General features: G+C 47.8%; 1 protein-coding gene across 1 annotated transcript; it reads left to right on the plus strand.

Moving 5' to 3' along the window:
• The first annotated feature begins 55 nt into the window (after nucleotides 1-55).
• On the plus strand, nucleotides 56-10,223 carry LOC137340264 (gamma-glutamyl hydrolase-like). The gene is made up of 4 exons (XM_068002680.1): nucleotides 56-157; nucleotides 3,089-3,182; nucleotides 3,916-4,053; nucleotides 9,554-10,223. Exons 1-4 carry the CDS (start codon nucleotides 92-94, stop codon nucleotides 9,673-9,675), a joined length of 420 nt encoding a protein of 139 aa, XP_067858781.1. The 5' UTR covers nucleotides 56-91; the 3' UTR covers nucleotides 9,676-10,223.
• The last annotated feature ends 7,819 nt before the right edge of the window (nucleotides 10,224-18,042 follow it).

Genomic DNA, 18,042 nt, shown 5'->3' on the forward strand with positions numbered 1-18,042 from the left:
TGAGGGTTTGTGCTGCTCACTGAGCTAACATCAGTCTATTGATTTTTCAGAAGCAAAATCAAGTCAAATATTTAAAGACTTTTCTCCAGAGATGATGAGAGTTTTAGCGGAAAAACCACTGACCGGGAATTTCCACAAATACAGCGTCACCGTCCAAGTAAGAGAGAGTGAGGGGGGGAGAGGGTGGAGTGAGGGGGGGAGAGGGTGGAGTGAGGGGGGGAGAGGGGGAGTGAGGGGGAGAGGGTGGAGTGAGGGGAGGAGAGGGTGGAGTGAGGGGAGGAGAGGGTAGAGTGAGGGGAGGAGAGGGTAGAGTGAGGGGGGGAGAGGGTGGAGTGAGGGGGGGAGAGGGTGGAGTGAGGGGGGGAGAGGGTGGAGTGAGGGGGGGAGAGGGTGGAGTGAGGGGGGAGTGGGTGGAGTGAGGGGGGGAGTGGGTGGAGTGAGGGGGGGAGAGGGTGGAGTGAGGGGGGGAGAGGGTGGAGTGAGGGGGAGGAGAGGGTGGAGTGAGGGGGAGGAGAGGGTGGAGTGAGGGGGGAGAGAGTGGAGTGAGGGGGGAGAGGGTGGAGTGAGGGGAGGAGAGGGTGGAGTGAGGGGAGGAGAGGTTGGAGTGAGGGGGGAGAGGGTGGAGTGAGGGGGGAGAGGGTGGAGTGAGGGGGGGAGAGGGTGGAGTGAGGGGAGGAGAGGGTGGAGTGAGGGGAGGAGAGGTTGGAGTGAGGGGGAGGAGAGGGTGGAGTGAGGGGGAGGAGAGGGTGGAGTGAGGGGGGGGGAGGGTGGAGTGAGGGGGGGGGAGGGTGGAGTGAGGGGGGAGAGGGTGGAGTGAGGGGGGAGAGGGTGGAGTGAGGGGAGGAGAGGGTGGAGTGAGGGGGGAGGAGAGGGTGGAGTGAGGGGGGAGGAGAGGGTGGAGTGAGGGGAGGAGAGGGTGGAGTGAGGGGGGAGGAGAGGGTGGAGTGAGGGGGGAGGAGAGGGTGGAGTGAGGGGGGAGGAGAGGGTGGAGTGAGGGGGGAGGAGAGGGTGGAGTGAGGGGGGAGGAGAGGGTGGAGTGAGGGGGGGGAGGGTGGAGTGAGGGGGGGGGAGGGTGGAGTGAGGGGGGGAGAGGGTGGAGTGAGGGGGGGAGAGGGTGGAGTGAGGGGGGGAGAGGGTGGAGTGAGGGGGGGAGAGGGTGGAGTGAGGGGGAGGAGAGGGTGGAGTGAGGGGGGGAGAGGGTGGAGTGAGGGGGGGAGAGGGTGGAGTGAGGGGGGAGAGGGTGGAGTGAGGGGGGGAGAGGGTGGAGTGAGGGGGGGAGAGGGTGGAGTGAGGGGGGGAGAGGGTGGAGTGAGGGGGGGAGAGGGTGGAGTGAGGGGAGGAGAGGGTGGAGTGAGGGGGGAGAGGGTGGAGTGAGGGGGGAGAGGGTGGAGTGAGGGGGGGAGAGGGTGGAGTGAGGGGGGGAGAGGGTGGAGTGAGGGGAGGAGAGGGTGGAGTGAGGGGGGGAGAGGGTGGAGTGAGGGGGGGAGAGGGTGGAGTGAGGGGGGGAGAGGGTGGAGTGAGGGGGGGAGAGGGTGGAGTGAGGGGGGGAGAGGGTGGAGTGAGGGGGGGAGAGGGTGGAGTGAGGGGGGGAGAGGGTGGAGTGAGGGGGGGAGAGGGTGGAGTGAGGGGGGGAGAGGGTGGAGTGAGGGGGGGAGAGGGTGGAGTGAGGGGGGGAGAGGGTGGAGTGAGGGGGGGAGAGGGTGGAGTGAGGGGGGGAGAGGGTGGAGTGAGGGGGGAGAGGGTGGAGTGAGGGGGGGAGAGGGTGGAGTGAGGGGAGGAGAGGGTGGAGTGAGGGGAGGAGAGGGTGGAGTGAGGGGAGGAGAGGGTGGAGTGAGGGGGGGAGAGGGTGGAGTGAGGGGGGGAGAGGGTGGAGTGAGGGGGGGAGAGGGTGGAGTGAGGGGGGGAGAGGGTGGAGTGAGGGGGGGAGAGGGTGGAGTGAGGGGGGGAGAGGGTGGAGTGAGGGGGGGAGAGGGTGGAGTGAGGGACAAAATCCTTGAACATTTTGTCGCCTCCCAAATCCGTGCCCATCTTTCCCCTAACTCCATGTTTGAATCCCTCCAATCAGGTTTCCGTCCCTCCACTGTACAAATGACATCCTGTGACTGTGACGATGATAAACTATCTCTCCTCATCCTTCTCGACAAATTTCTTCAGTTAAACACGGGGAAGACTGAAGCTGTGGTCTTCAGCCCCTAACACAATCTCTGTCCCCGCGTCACTGATTCACTCTCCCGGCCACTGCCTCTGGTTAAAGCAGACTGTTTGCAATCTCAGTGTCCGATTCAAACTTCAACTGTCATTCCGACACCATATCCGCTCCATTACCCAGACCGCCTACTTCCACCTCCGTAAAATCGCCCGTCTCCGCCCCCCGCCTCAGCTCATCTGCTGCTGAAACCCTCGTCCATGCCCTTTATTACCTCCAGACTGGACTATTCCAATGCTCTCCTGGCCGGCCTCCCACCTTCCACCCTCCATAAACTTGAGCTCATCCAAAACTCTGCTGCCCGTATCCTAACTCGCACCGAGTCCCGTTCACCCATCACCCCCTGTGCTCGCTGACCTACATTGGCTCCCGGTCCGGGAACACCTCAATTTTAAAATTCACATCCTTGTTTTCAAATCCCTCCATGGCCCCGCCCCTCCCTATCCCTGTAACCTCCTCCAGCCCTACAACCCTCCGAGATCTCTGCGCTCCTCCAACTCTGGCCTCTTGTCCATCCCTGATTTTCATCGCTCCACCATTGGCGGCCGTGCCTTCAGCTGCCTGGGCCCTAAGCTCTGGAATTCCCTCCCTAAACCTCTCCGCCTCTCTCTCCTCCTTTTAAGACGCTCCTTAAAACTGATCTCTTTGATCAAACTTTTGTTCACCTGTCCTGATATCTCCTTCTTTGGCTCAGTATCAAAAGGTCGGGGGTGCCTGGGAGGCGGGGGGTTTGTGGGGACGGTGGGGGTGGGACGGTGGGCTTTGGGGGGGAGGGGGTCCTTGGAGCTTCTCGCGAACACCCTGTGGGTGAGTCGAGCTTCTGCTGTGGAACGAGGTCTGACTTTACTCCATGTAGAGTTTAAACTTGATTGTTACTTTTAGGCATTTGAAAGCAATGAGAAATTGCGGTCGTTTTACAGGATGGTCTCCAGCAGCACAGATCGGAAAGGCATCCCCTTCGTCTCGACGATGGAAGGTAGGAGAGAGCGGTGCGGGATGGGTGGACCAAGGTCACAGAGAAACCACACGCTGTCTGAAAAAACCCAAAGGGGCGGGGGAAGTGGGCCGGGGCCCCTCCTCCTGATCCCCGCCCAGCGTCTCCTGCTTGTGGATCTCAGGTGACGACGGGATTGGACTGGGCCAGGATGCCTCCCACGGCCAAATATCTCGGTGGCACTCACTGGGCTCTCGCGCACAATGGGTGATCACTTGGGCGAAGTGCTGGAGGGCGGCCGTGGATCCCGTACCCCAGCGAGAGTAAATGTGCACAGGGTAAGTGTGCAAAGTGTAAATGTGCACAGGGTAAGTGTGCAAAGTGTAAATGTGCACAGGGTAAGTGTGCAAAGTGTAAATGTGCACAGGGTAAGTGTGCAAAGTGTAAATGTGCACAGGGTAAGTGTGCAAAGTGTAAATGTGCACAGGGTAAGTGTGCAAAGTGTAAATGTGCACAGGGTAAGTGTGCAAAGTGTAAATGTGCACAGGGTAAGTGTGCAAAGTGTAAATGTGCACAGGCCAAATGTTCACAAGGAGAGTAAGTGTACCACATTGGAAATGTTCCCAGGGTGAGTGTGTCGCGGGGTGAGTGTGTCGCGGGGTGAGTGTGTCGCGGGGTGAGTGTGTCGCGGGGTGAGTGTGTCCCAGTGATTACTGACACAGTTGCTGTAGTAGATGTTCCACCCTTGAGCTGCGTTGCTCTCTCTCTCTCGCAGCGTACGAGTATCCGATCTACGGCACCCAGTGGCATCCGGAAGCAAATCGCTTTTTGTGGAAGGAGAGTTTGGCGGCTCCTCACTGTGCCCATGGAGTCAGGGTGTCCTACCTATTGGCCGAATTCTTCGTAAATGAAGGTAAATCCGCAGCAAGTTCAGATGATTCCATTTAAACTAACGGAAGGAGAATCCAGCGGGATCTGTGAGGGGCGATAATCCTCTCCAACAAACGTTCCACTCTGTGCTGCTCCCAGGCGATGCTCGGCCCCAAAAATCTACCCCTTGGTCTTTCTGTGCTTACTCACACGTGTTTCTGATAGCGTGTTATAGTTTGTAGTTTGGGTTTCTATTTGTGTGTTTTAGTTTGTGTTTGTTGTATCTCCTGTTTTAGTTTGTGTTTTGTGTTTCTATGTGCGTGTTTTAATTTGTGTTTTGTGTTTTTATCTGTATGTTTTAGTTTGTGTTTTGTGTTTCTATGTGCGTGTTTTAATTTGTGTTTTGTGTTTCTATGTGCGTGTTTTAATTTGTGTTTTGTGTTTCTATGTGCGTGTTTTAGTTTGTGTTTTGTGTTTCTATGTGCGTGTTTTAGTTTGTGTTTTGTGTTTCTATGTGCGTGTTTTAGTTTGTGTTTTGTGTTTCTATGTGCGTGTTTTAGTTTGTGTTTTGTGTTTCTATGTGCGTGTTTTAATTTGTGTTTTGTGTTTCTATGTGCGTGTTTTAGTTTGTGTTTTGTGTTTCTATGTGCGTGTTTTAGTTTGTGTTTTGTGTTTCTATGTGCGTGTTTTAATTTGTGTTTTGTGTTTCTATGTGCGTATTTTAGTTTGTGTTTTGTGTTTCTATGTGCGTGTTCTAGTTTGTGTTTTGTGTTTCTATGTGCGTGTTTTAGTTTGTGTTTTGTGTTTCTATGTGCGTGTTTTAGTTTGTGTTTTGTGTTTCTATGTGCGTGTTCTAGTTTGTGTTTTGTGTTTCTATGTGCGTGTTTTAGTTTGTGTTTTGTGTTTCTATGTGCGTGTTTTAGTTTGTGTTTTGTGTTTCTATGTGCGTGTTTTAATTTGTGTTTTGTGTTTCCATGTGCGTGTTTTAGTTTGTGTTTTTATGTGCATGTTTTAGTTTGTGTTTTGTGTTTCTATGTGCGTGTTTTAATTTGTGTTTTGTGTTTCTATGTGCGTGTTTTAGTTTGTGTTTTGTGTTTCTATGTGCGTGTTTTAGTTTGTGTTTTGTGTTTCTATGTGCGTGTTTTAATTTGTGTTTTGTGTTTCCATGTGCGTGTTTTAGTTTGTGTTTTTATGTGCGTGTTTTAGTTTGTGTTTTGTGTTTCTATGTGCGTGTTTTAATTTGTGTTTTGTGTTTCTATGTGCGTGTTTTAATTTGTGTTTTGTGTTTCTATGTGCGTGTTTTAGTTTGTGTTTTGTGTTTCTATGTGCGTGTTTTAGTTTGTGTTTTGTGTTTCTATGTGCGTGTTTTAGTTTGTGTTTTGTGTTTCTATGTGCGTGTTTTAGTTTGTGTTTTGTGTTTCTATGTGCGTGTTTTAGTTTGTGTTTTGTGTTTCTATGTGCGTGTTTTAATTTGTGTTTTGTGTTTCTATGTGCGTGTTTTAATTTGTGTTTTGTGTTTTTATCTGTATGTTTTAGTTTGTGTTTTGTGTTTCTATGTGCGTGTTTTAATTTGTGTTTTTTGTTTCTATGTGCGTGTTTTAGTTTGTGTTTTGTGTTTCTATGTGCGTGTTTTAGTTTGTGTTTTGTGTTTCTATGTGTGTGTTTTAGTTTGTGTTTTTATGTGCGTGTTTTAGTTTGTGTTTTGTGTTTCTATGTGCGTGTTTTAGTTTGTGTTTTGTGTTTCCATGTGCGTGTTTTAGTTTGTGTTTCTATGTGCGTGTTTTAGTTTGTGTTTTTATGTGCGTGTTTTAATTTGTGTTTTGTGTTTCTATGTGCGTGTTTTAGTTTGTGTTTTGTGTTTCTATGTGCGTGTTTTAGTTTGTGTTTTTATGTGCGTGTTTTAGTTTGTGTTTTGTGTTTCTATGTGCGTGTTTTAATTTGTGTTTTGTGTTTCTATGTGCGTGTTTTAGTTTGTGTTTTGTGTTTCTATGTGCGTGTTTTAATTTGTGTTTTGTGTTTCTATGTGCGTGTTTTAATTTGTGTTTTGTGTTTTTATCTGTATGTTTTAGTTTGTGTTTTGTGTTTCTATGTGCGTGTTTTAATTTGTGTTTTGTGTTTCTATGTGCGTGTTTTAGTTTGTGTTTTGTGTTTCTATGTGCGTGTTTTAATTTGTGTTTTGTGTTTCTATGTGCGTGTTTTAATTTGTGTTTTGTGTTTCTATGTGCGTGTTTTAGTTTGTGTTTTATGTTTCTATGTGCGTGTTTTAATTTGTGTTTTGTGTTTCTATGTGCGTGTTTTAGTTTGTGTTTTGTGTTTCTATGTGCGTGTTTTAATTTGTGTTTTGTGTTTCTATGTGCGTGTTTTAGTTTGTGTGTTGTGTTTCCATGTGCGTGTTTTAGTTTGTGTTTTGTGTTTCCATGTGCGTGTTTTAATTTGTGTTTTGTGTTTCTATGTGCGTGTTTTAATTTGTGTTTTGTGTTTCTATGTGCGTGTTTTAATTTGTGTTTTGTGTTTCTATGTGCATGTTTAATTTGTGTTTTGTGTTTCTATGTGCGTGTTTTAATTTGTGTTTTGTGTTTCTATGTGCGTATTTTAATTTGTGTTTTGTAGTTCTATTTGCATCTTGGTTTGTGTTTTGTGTTTCTATCTGTATGTTTTAGTTTATGATTCGTGTTTCTCTGTCCGTGTTTTAGTTTGTGTTTTGTGTTTCTATGTCCGTGTTTTAGTTTGTGTTTTGTGTTTCCATTCGCCTTTTAGTACTTGTTTCGTGTTTCTATAGAATCATAGAAAGGTTACAGCATGGAAGGAGGCCATTCGGCCCATCGAGTCCGTGCCGGCTCTCTGCAAGAGCAATCCAGCTAGTCCGACTCCCCCGCCCTTTCCCTGTAGCCCTGCAAATGTTTTCCTTTCAAGTACTTATCCAGTTCCCTTTTGAAGGCCATGATTGAATCTGCCTCCACCACCCCCTCGGGCAGTGCATTCCAGATCCTAACCACTCGCTGTGTAAAAAAGTTTATCCTCATGTCACCTTTGGTTCTTTTGCCAATCACCTTAAATCCATGTCCTCTGGTTCTTGACCCTTCCGCCAATGGGAACAGTTTCTCTCTATCTACTCTGTCTAGACCCTTCATGATTTTGAATACCTCTATCAAATCTCCTCGCAACCGTCTCTGCTCTAAGGAGAACAACCCCAGCTTCTCCAGTCTATCCATGTAACTAAAGTCCCTCATCCCTGGAATCATTCCAGTAAATCTCTTCTACACCCTCTCTAAGGCCTTCACATCTTTCCTAAAGTGCGGTGCCCAGAACTGGACACAATACTCCAGTTGTGGCCGAACCAGTGTTTTATAAAGGTTCATCATGACTTCCATACTTTTGTACTCTATGCCTCTATTTATAAAACCCAGGATCCCGTATGCTTTTTTAACCGCTTTCTCAACCTGCCCTGCCACCTTCAACGATTTGTGCATATATACCCCCAGATCTCTCTGTTCCTGCACCCCTTTTACAGTTGTGCCTTTTAGTTTATATTGCCTCTCCTCGTTCTTCCTACCAAAATGTATCACTTTGCACTTCTCTACGTTAAATTTCATCTGCCACGTGTCCGCCCATCCCACCAGCCTGTCTATGTCCTCTTGAAGTCTATCACTATCCTCCTTACTGTTCACTACACTTCCAAGTTTTGTGTCATCTGCAGATTTTGAAATTGTGCCCTGTACACCCAAGTCCAAGTCATTAATATATATCAAGAAAAGCAGTGGTCCCAGCACTGACCCCTGGGGAACACCACTGTACACCTCCCTCCAGTCCGAAAAACAACTATTCACCATTACTCTCTGTTTCCGGTCATTTAGCCAATTCTGTATCCATGTTGCCACTGCCCCCTTTATTCCATGGGCTTCAACTTTGCTGACAAACTTTATCAAATGCCTTTTGAAAGTCCATATACATCACATCAACTGCATTGCCCTCATCTTCCCTCTCTGTTACCTCATCAAAAAATTCAATCAAGTTAGTTAAACACAATTTGCCTTTAACAAATCCACACTGGCTTTCCCTAATCAATCCACATTTGTCCAAGTGACTGTTAATTCTGTCCCGTTATCGTTTCTAAAAGTTTCCCCACCACCGAGGTTAAACTGACTGGCCTGTAGTTGCTGGGTTTATCCTTACACCCTTTTTTGAACAAGGGTGCATCATTTGCAATTCTCCAGTCCTCTGGCACCACTCCCGTATCGACAGATGTTTGGAAGATTATGGCCAGTACCTCTGCAATTTCCACCCTTACTTCCCTCAGCAACCTAGGATGGATCCCATCCGGACCGGGTGACTTATCTTCTTTAAGTACAGCCAGCCTTTCCAGTACCTCATCTTTATCAATTTTTAGCCCAACCAGTATCTCAACTACCTCCCCTTTTATTGTGACTCTGGCAACATCTTTTCCTTGGTAAAGATAGATGCAAATGTCAGTGTTTTAGTTTGTGTTTTGCGTTTCTATTTGTGTTTTAGTTTGTGTTTCGTGTTTCTATTTGTGTTTGTATTTTGTGTTTCTATTTGTGCTTCGTGTTTCTATTTGTGTTTCGTGTTTCTATTTGTGTTTCGTGTTTCTATTTGTGTTTGTGTTTCGTGTTTCTATTTGTGTTTCGTGTTTCTATTTGTGTTTCGTGTTTCTATTTGTGTTTTAGTTTGTGTTTCGTGTTTCTATTTGTGTTTCGTGTTTCTATTTGTGTTTTAGTTTGTGTTTCGTGTTTCTATTTGTGTTTGTGTTTTGTGTTTCTATTTGTGTTTCGTGTTTCTATTTGTGTTTTGTATTTCTATTTGTATTTTGTGTTTCTATTTGTGCTTCGTGTTTCTATTTGTGTTTCGTGTTTCTATTTGTGTTTCGTGTTTCTATTTGTGTTTGTGTTTCGTGTTTCTATTTGTGTTTGTGTTTCGTGTTTCTATTTGTGTTTCGTGTTTCTATTTGTGTTTCGTGTTTCTATTTGTGTTTTAGTTTGTGTTTCGTGTTTCTATTTGTGTTTGTGTTTTGTGTTTCTATTTGTGTTTCGTGTTTCTATTTGTGTTTGTGTTTTGTGTTTCTATTTGTGTTTCGTGTTTCTATTTGTGTTTGTGTTTCGTGTTTCTATTTGTATTTCGTGTTTCTATTTGTGTTTCGTGTTTCTATTTGTGTTTTAGTTTGTGTTTTGTGTTTCTATTTGTGTTTGTGTTTTGTGTTTCTATTTGTGTTTTGTGTTTCTATTTGTGTTTCGTGTTTCGTGTTTCTATTTGTGTTTCATGTTTCTATTTGTGTTTCGTGTTTCTATTTGTGTTTGTGTTTTGTGTTTCTATTTGTGTTTTGTGTTTCTATTCGTGTTTGTGTTTTGTGTTTCTATTTGTGTTTTGTGTTTCTATTTGTGTTTTGTGTTTCTATTTGTGTTTTGTGTTTCTATTTGTGTTTCGTGTTTCTATTTGTGTTTTGTGTTTCTATTTGTGTTTTGTGGTTCTACCTACATTCTTGATCCTGCCTTGTTCATTCATTAACTCGTTCCGTTCTCTCTCAACAGCCAGAAAAAATCTTCATCACTTTGAGACGAAAGAAGAGGAAGAATCTGCCTTGATCGACAGTCACACGCCAGTGTTCCTCGGTGACAAAAGCTCCTTCAGGAGCCTCTACTTCTTTGATTAACATCCTTTGACTTTAGCCGTCTGTAACTGATGGAGTTCCTGCCTCAGTCTTGTTCCTGAAATTCTCAGCGTGCAGTAGTTTCGGATGCAGAGTGACGGTCACTCAGACACTGAGGGTAATGGCACAGGATTCTGTCCTGCCCAAACGCCATCTTTGTTTCTCTCCCTCCCCCAACAAAAGGTGTTAACTCCTTGTTGCCGCAATTGAGCCCTGCACTGTGGTACCTCACCCAAGACTCATGCTCCCCATGCAAACGCAGTGAGCGTCAGCAGGCTATTCGACTGTGCAGGGCATTACAGCCAGGCCCGGTTCTTGGCGTTGGACGGTACTGGGTCCTGTATAGGTACGTGTGGTGTCACTGACTAGGACCTAAGCTCAGAACATTCTAGAAGCTGGTTTGAGTGATTTGGGTAACAAAGCAGTCATGGTTTGAGCCTGGGCGAATGGGAACCGACACAGTCAGGCGATACATTCAAGCACCTCACGACCACTGTGTGGGCAAAGCTCTCCTGGTCACAGATACCACTGAATAAAATCTGATACTGAGACACCTGTGTTTATAGAACGCTTTCTCACAACCCCAGAACCCTCTGAAAACACTTCACACACATTCAATTACTTTGAAGCACAGCATCTTGTTACATAGCAAATTTCAGCAGCAATCTTTAGCACAGTCAGATCCCAGAACCAGCAGTGAGGTGAATTAGGAGTTAGTTGTTTTTAGTGCTGATGGTTGAGGGAGGAATGCAGTCCAAGACAACGGGACAACTCCCTGCTCTCCTTCCAACACGGAAAAGGCCACTTTAATAAGACCAAAAGTGTAAAAGGCCCCCAGGCCCAGATGGGATGGACCCCGGAGACTGAGCGGGCCGAGGAGGAGATAGCAGAGGCACTGAGGGTAATTTAACAAAACTCTTTGGAATTGAGAATTGTGCTAGAGGATTAGAAGGTGGCAAATGTTGCATATCTGTTCAAAAAAAGGGAAGGGGTTTTAACCCAGGGAACTAAGGCCAGGTAGTCTGACAACCACTCTGGGCAAACATCCAGAGTTAGTTCTACAGGTTAATCGGGGAGAGTCAGCACGGGGTTAATCAGAGACAGTCAACACAGGGTTAATCAGAGAGAGTCAACGCGGGGTTAATCGGGGAGAGTCAGCGCGGGGTTAATCAGCGATCATAGAGTCATAGAAAGGTTACAGCACAGAAGGAGGTCATTCGGCCCGTCAAGCCCATGCCGGCTCTCCGTAAGAGCAATCCAGCTAGTCCCACTCCCCCGCCCTATCCCCGTAGCCCTGCAAATTTTTTCCTTTCAAGTACTTATCCAGTTCCCTTTTGGAGGCCATGATTGAATCTGCCTCCACCACCCCCTCGGGCAGTGCATTCCAGATCCTAACCACTCACTGTGTAAAAAAGTTTATCCTCATGTCACCTTTGGTTCTTTTGCCAATCACCTTAAATCTGTGTCCTCCGGTTCTTGACCCTTCCGCCAATGGGAACAGTTTCTCTCTATCTACTCTGTCTGGACCCTTCATGATTTTGAATACCTCTATCAAATCTCCTCGCAACCTTCTCTGTTCCAAGGAGAACAACCCCAGCTTCTCCAGTCTATCCACGTAACAGAAGTCCCTCATTCCTGGAACTGTTCTAGTAAATCTTTTCTGCACCCTCTCTAAGGCCTTCACATCTTTCCTAAAGTGCGGTGCCCAGAACTGGACACAATACTCCAGTTGTGGTCGAACCAGTGTTTTATAAAGGTTCATCATGACTTCCTTGCTTTTGTACTCTATGCCTCTATTTATAAATTGTAAACAATTTTACAACACCAAGTTATAGTCCAACAAATTTATTTTAAATTCCACAAGCTTTCGGAGGCTTCCTCCTTCCTCAGGTGAACGGTATGGAAATGATTTCCACATCATTCACCTGAGGAAGGAGGAAGCCTCCGAAAGCTTGTGGAATTTAAAATAAAATTGTTGGACTATAACTTGGTGTTGTAAAATTGTTTACAATTGTCCACCCCAGTCCATCACCGGCATCTCCACATCTATTTATAAAGCCCAGGATCCCGTATGCTTTTTTAACCACTTTCTCAACCTGCCCTGCCACCTTCAATGATTTGTGCACATATACCCCCAGATCTCTCTGTTCCTGTACCCCTTTTAGAGTTGTGCCCTCTAGTTTATATTGCCTCTCCTCATTCTTTCTACCAAAATGAATCACTTTATACTTTTCTGTGTTAAATTTCATTTGCCATGTGTCCGCCCATTCCACCACCCTGTCTATATCCTCTTGAAGTCTATCACTATCCTCCTCACTGTTTACTACACTTCGAAGTTTTGTGTCATCTGCAAATTTTGAAATTGTGCCCTGTACACCCAAGTCCAAGTCATTAATATATATCAAGAAAAGCAGTGGTCCCAGCACCGACCCCTGGGGAACACCACTGTACACCTCCCTCCAGTCCGAAAAACAACCGTTCACCACTACTCTCTGTTTCCTGTCACTTCGCCAATTCTGTATCCATGTTGCTACTGCCCCCTTTATTCCATGGGCTTCAATTTTGATGACAAGCCGATTATGCAGCACTTCATCAAACGCCTTTTGAAAGTCCATATACACCACATCATCTGCATTGCCCTCATCTACCCTCTCTGTTACCTCATCAAAAAACTCCATCAGGTTAGTTAAACACGAATTGCCTTTAACAAATCCGTGCTGGCTTTCCCTAATCAATCCACACTTGTACAAGTGACTGTTAATTCTGTCCCGGATTATCGTTTCCAAAAGTTTTCCCACCACTGAGGTTAAACTGACTGGCCTGTAGTTGCTGGGTTTATCCTTACACCCTTTTTTGAACAAGGGTGTAACATTTGCAATTCTCCAGTCCTCTGGCACCACCCCTGTATCTAAGGATGTTTGGAAGATTATGGCCAGTACCTCCGCAATTTTCACCCTTACTTCCCTCAGCAACCTAGGATGCTTCCTATCCGGACCGGGTGACTTATCTACTTTAAGTACAGATAGCCTTTCTAGTACCTCCTCTTCATCAATTTTTAGCCCAACCAGTATCTCAACTACCTCCCCTTTACTGAGACTCTGGCAGCATCTTCTTCCTTGGTAAAGACAGATGCAAAGTACTCATTTAGTACCTCAGCCATGCCCTCTGCCTCCATGGTCTCCTTTTTGGTCCCTACTTGGCCCCACCCCTCCTCTTACTATCCGTTTATTATTTATATGCCTATAGAAGACTTTTGGATTCCCCTTTTAGCCACCAGTCTATTCTCATACTCTCTCTTTGCCCCTCTTAGTTCTGTTTTCACTTCTCTGCACTTCCAGTGATAGATTCAGAGATTGATTCAGTGATTTTGAGACCTGTTCAGAGATTCTCGGCTAGATTTCCCTATGTTGCGGAATTTACTGTGGAGATAACAGCAAGCTGTACTTGTCTCTGGCAGTGTTACACCGCTGAGAACCAGAACAGTGTTCCCCTCAGTGCATCTTAACTAAGTATCGATGGTGGGACCTGGGCCTGTACAACGAAAAGCAAGACGGACGTGCATTTCTATAGCGACTTTTACATCCTCAGGATGTCCTAAACCTCTTCACAGCCAATGAAATACTTTTGAAGTGTAGTCACCGTTGTACTATATGAAATGTGGCAGCCAATTTGCACACAGCAAGATCCCACAAATCTGTTTTTAGTGATGTTGGTTGAGGGATAAATATTGGCCAGAATACCAGGGGGATCTCCCCTGCTCTTCGAAATAGTGGCCATGGGATCTTTAACGTCCACCTGAGGGCAGACGGGGCCTTGGTTTAACGTCTCATCCATTAAACGGCACATCCGACTGAATCAGACTGAATCTATCACTCAGTGCTTCCACTGAGCCACGGCTGACACAGATGATGGAGCATATCCTGAGAATTAAAAAGAAAAATAAACTCTTTGGAGTTAGGTGTAACTGTGGTAAATAAAGCCAGTCTGATGCCTGCATGGAGGAGGAGGGGTAATTTCACTAACCCATCATCGCCAGATCACCTCCAGCAATGGCTTCTCTTTCCGCCACTGCATCGTCACCTCTAGAGTTCACCAAAGATACATCCTTGTTTTCAAATCCCTCCATGGCCTCGCCCCTCCCTATCTCTGTAACCTCCTCCAGACTTACAACCCTCCGAGATCTCTGCGCTCCTCCAATTCTGGCCTCTTGCATATCCCTGATTTTCATCGCTCCACCATTGGCGGCCGTGCCTTCAGCTGCCTGGGCCCTAAGCTCTGGAATTCCCTCCCTAAACCTCTCCGCCTCTCTCTCCCCCTTTAAGACCCTCCTTAAAACTCATCTCTTTGACTAAGCTTTTGGTCACCTGTCCTAATATCACCTTATGTGGTTCAGTGTCAAAATTTTATCTGATAATCGCTCCTGAGAAGCACCTTGGGACATTTTACTACGTGACACTGTGACACTGCAACACTGCGACACCGTGACACTGCGACACCGTGACACTGCGACACCGTGACACTGAGATACTGTGACACTGCGATACTGTGACACTGCGACACTGTGACACTGCGACACTGTGACACTGCGATACCGTGACACTGAGATACTGTGACACTGCGATACTGTGACACTGCGACACTGCGACACTGCGACACCGTGACACTGCGATACTGTGACACTGTGACACTGTGACACTGTGACACTGCGACACTGTGACACTGAGATACCGTGACACTGCGATACTGTGACACTGCGACACTGTGACACTGCGACACCGTGACACTGAGATACCGTGACACTGCGACACTGCGACACCATGACACTGCGACACTGTGACACTGCGACACTGCGACACTGCGACACTGTGACACTGTGACACCGTGACACTGCGATACTGCGACACTGTGACACTGCGACACTGAGATACCGTGACACCGCGACACTGCGACACTGTGACACTGCGACACTGTGACACTGTGACACTGTGACACTGCGACACTGTGACACTGCGACACTGTGACACTGCGACACTGAGATACCGTGATACTGCGACACTGCGACACTGCGACACTGCGACACTGCGATACTGTGACACTGACACTGCGATACTGTGACACTGCGACACTGCGATACTGTGACACTGCGACACTGCGATACTGTGACACTGCGATACTGCGACACTGTGACACTGCGATACTGTGACACTGCGATACTGTGACACTGCGATACTGTGACACTGCGATACTGTGACACTGTGACACTGCGATACTGTGACACTGCGATACTGTGACACTGTGACACTGAGATACTGTGACACTGAGATACTGCGATACTGTGACACTGCGACACTGCGATACTGTGACACCGTGACACCGCGATACTGCGACACTGTGACACTGCGATACTGTGACACTGTGACACCGCGATACTGTGACACTGTGACACCGCGATACTGTGACACTGTGACACTGCGATACTGTGACACTGCGACACTGCGACACTGCGACACTGCGACACTGCAATACTGTGACACTGCGATACTGTGACACTGTGACACTGTGACACTGCGACACTGCGATACTGTGACACTGCGACACTGCGATACTGTGACACTGCGATACTGTGACACTGTGACACTGTGACACTGCGACACTGCGATACTGTGACACTGCGACACTGCGATACTGTGACACTGCGACACTGTGACACTGTGACACTGTGACACTGTGACACTGCGACACTGCGATACTGTGACACTGCGACACTGCGACACTGCGATACTGTGACACTGTGACACTGTGACACCGTGACACTGCGATACTGCGACACTGTGACACTGCGACACTGAGATACCGTGACACTGCGACACTGCGACACTGTGACACTGCGACACTGTGACACTGCGACACTGCGACACTGCGACACTGAGATACCGTGACACTGCGACACTGCGACACTGCGATACTGTGACACTGCGATACTGTGACACTGTGACACTGCGATACTATGACACTGCGATACTGTGACACTGCGACACTGCGATACTGTGACACTGCGATACTGTGACACTGCGACACTGCGACACTGCGATACTGTGACACTGCGACACTGCGATACTGTGACACTGCGATACTGTGACACTGTGACACTGCGACACTGCGATACTGTGACACTGCGATACTGTGACACTGTGACACTGCGACACTGCGATACTGTGACACTGCGACACTGCGATACTGTGACACTGCGATACTGTGACACTGTGACACTGCGACACTGCGATACTGCGATACTGTGACACTGTGACACTGTGACACTGTGATACTGTGACACTGTGACACTGCGATACTGTGATACAGCGACACTGCGATACTGTGACACTGCGACACGGCGATACTGTGACACTGCGACACTGCGATACTGTGACACTGTGACACTGCGATACTGTGACACTGCGACACTGCGATACTGTGACACTGCGATACTGTGACACTGCGACACTGCGATACTGTGACACTGCGACACTGCGATACTGTGACACTGCGACACTGCGATACTGTGACACTGTGACACTGTGACACTGCGATACTGTGACACTGCGATACTGCGACACTGTGACACTGCGATACTGTGACACTGCGACACTGCGATACTGTGACACTGCGACACTGTGACACCGTGACACTGCGATACTGTGACACTGTGACACTGTGACACTGCGATACTGCGATACTGTGACACTGCGATACTGTGACACTGCGATACTGTGACACTGCGATACTGTGACACTGTGACACTGTGACACTGCGATACTGCGATACTGTGACACTGCGATACTGTGACACTGCGATACTGTGACACTGCGATACTGTGACACTGTGACACTGCGACACTGCGATACTGTGACACTGTGATACTGCGACACTGCGATATTGTGACACTGCGATACTGTGACACTGCGACACCGTGACACTGCGATACTGTGACACTGCGATACTGTGACACTGCGACACCGTGACACTGCGATACTGTGACACTGTGATACTGTGACACTGCGACACCGTGACACTGCGATACTGTGACACTGTGACACTGCGACACTGCGACACTGCGATACTGTGACACTGCGATACTGTGACACTGCGACACTGTGACACTGCGATACTGTGACACTGCGATACTGTGACACTGCGACACTGCGATACTGTGACACTGCGACACTGCGATACTGTGACACTGCGACACTGCAATACTGTGACACTGCGACACTGCGATACTGTGACACTGTGACACTGCGATACTGTGACACTGCGACACCGCGATACTGTGACACTGTGACACTGCGACACTGCGATACTGTGACACTGCGACACTGCGATACTGTGACACTGTGACACTGCGATACTGTGACACTGCGACACTGCGACACCGCGATACCGTGACACTGTGACACTGCGACACTGCGATACTGTGACACTGCGACACTGCGATACTGTGACACTGTGACACTGCGATACTGCGACACTGCGACACTGCGATACTGTGACACTGTGACACTGCGATACTGTGACACTGCGACACTGCGACACCGCGATACTGTGACACTGTGACACTGCGACACTGCGATACTGTGACACTGCGACACTGCGATACTGTGACACTGTGACACTGCGATACTGTGACACTGCGACACCGCGATACTGTGACACTGTGAAACCGTGACACTGCGATACTGTGACACTGCGACACAGCGATACTGTGACACTGCGACACCGTGACACTGCGATACTGTGACACTGCGACACTGCGATACTGTGACACTGCGACACTGCGATACTGTGACACTGCGACACTGCGATACTGTGACACTGCGACACTGCGATACTGTGACACTGTGACACTGTGACACTGCGACACTGCGATACTGTGACACTGCGACACCGCGATACTGTGACACTGTGAAACCGTGACACTGCGATACTGCGATACTGCGACACTGCGATACTGTGACACTGCGACACTGCGACACTGCGACACTGCGATACTGTGACACTGCGATACTGTGACACTGCGACACTGCGATACTGTGACACTGTGACACTGTGACACTGTGAAACCGTGACACTGCGATACTGTGACACTGTGACACTGCGATACTGTGACACTGCGACACTGCGACACTGCGATACTGTGACACTGTGACACTGCGATACTGTGACACTGCGATACTGTGACACTGCGATACTGTGACACTGCGACACTGTGACACTGCGACACTGTGACACTGCGACACTGTGACACTGCGATACTGTGACACTGCGACACTGCGATACTGTGACACTGCGACACTGCGATACTGTGACACTGCG

This window comes from Heptranchias perlo, chromosome 21 (genome assembly GCF_035084215.1).
Source record: "Heptranchias perlo isolate sHepPer1 chromosome 21, sHepPer1.hap1, whole genome shotgun sequence".
NCBI classification, from domain to species: Eukaryota; Metazoa; Chordata; class Chondrichthyes; order Hexanchiformes; family Hexanchidae; genus Heptranchias; species Heptranchias perlo.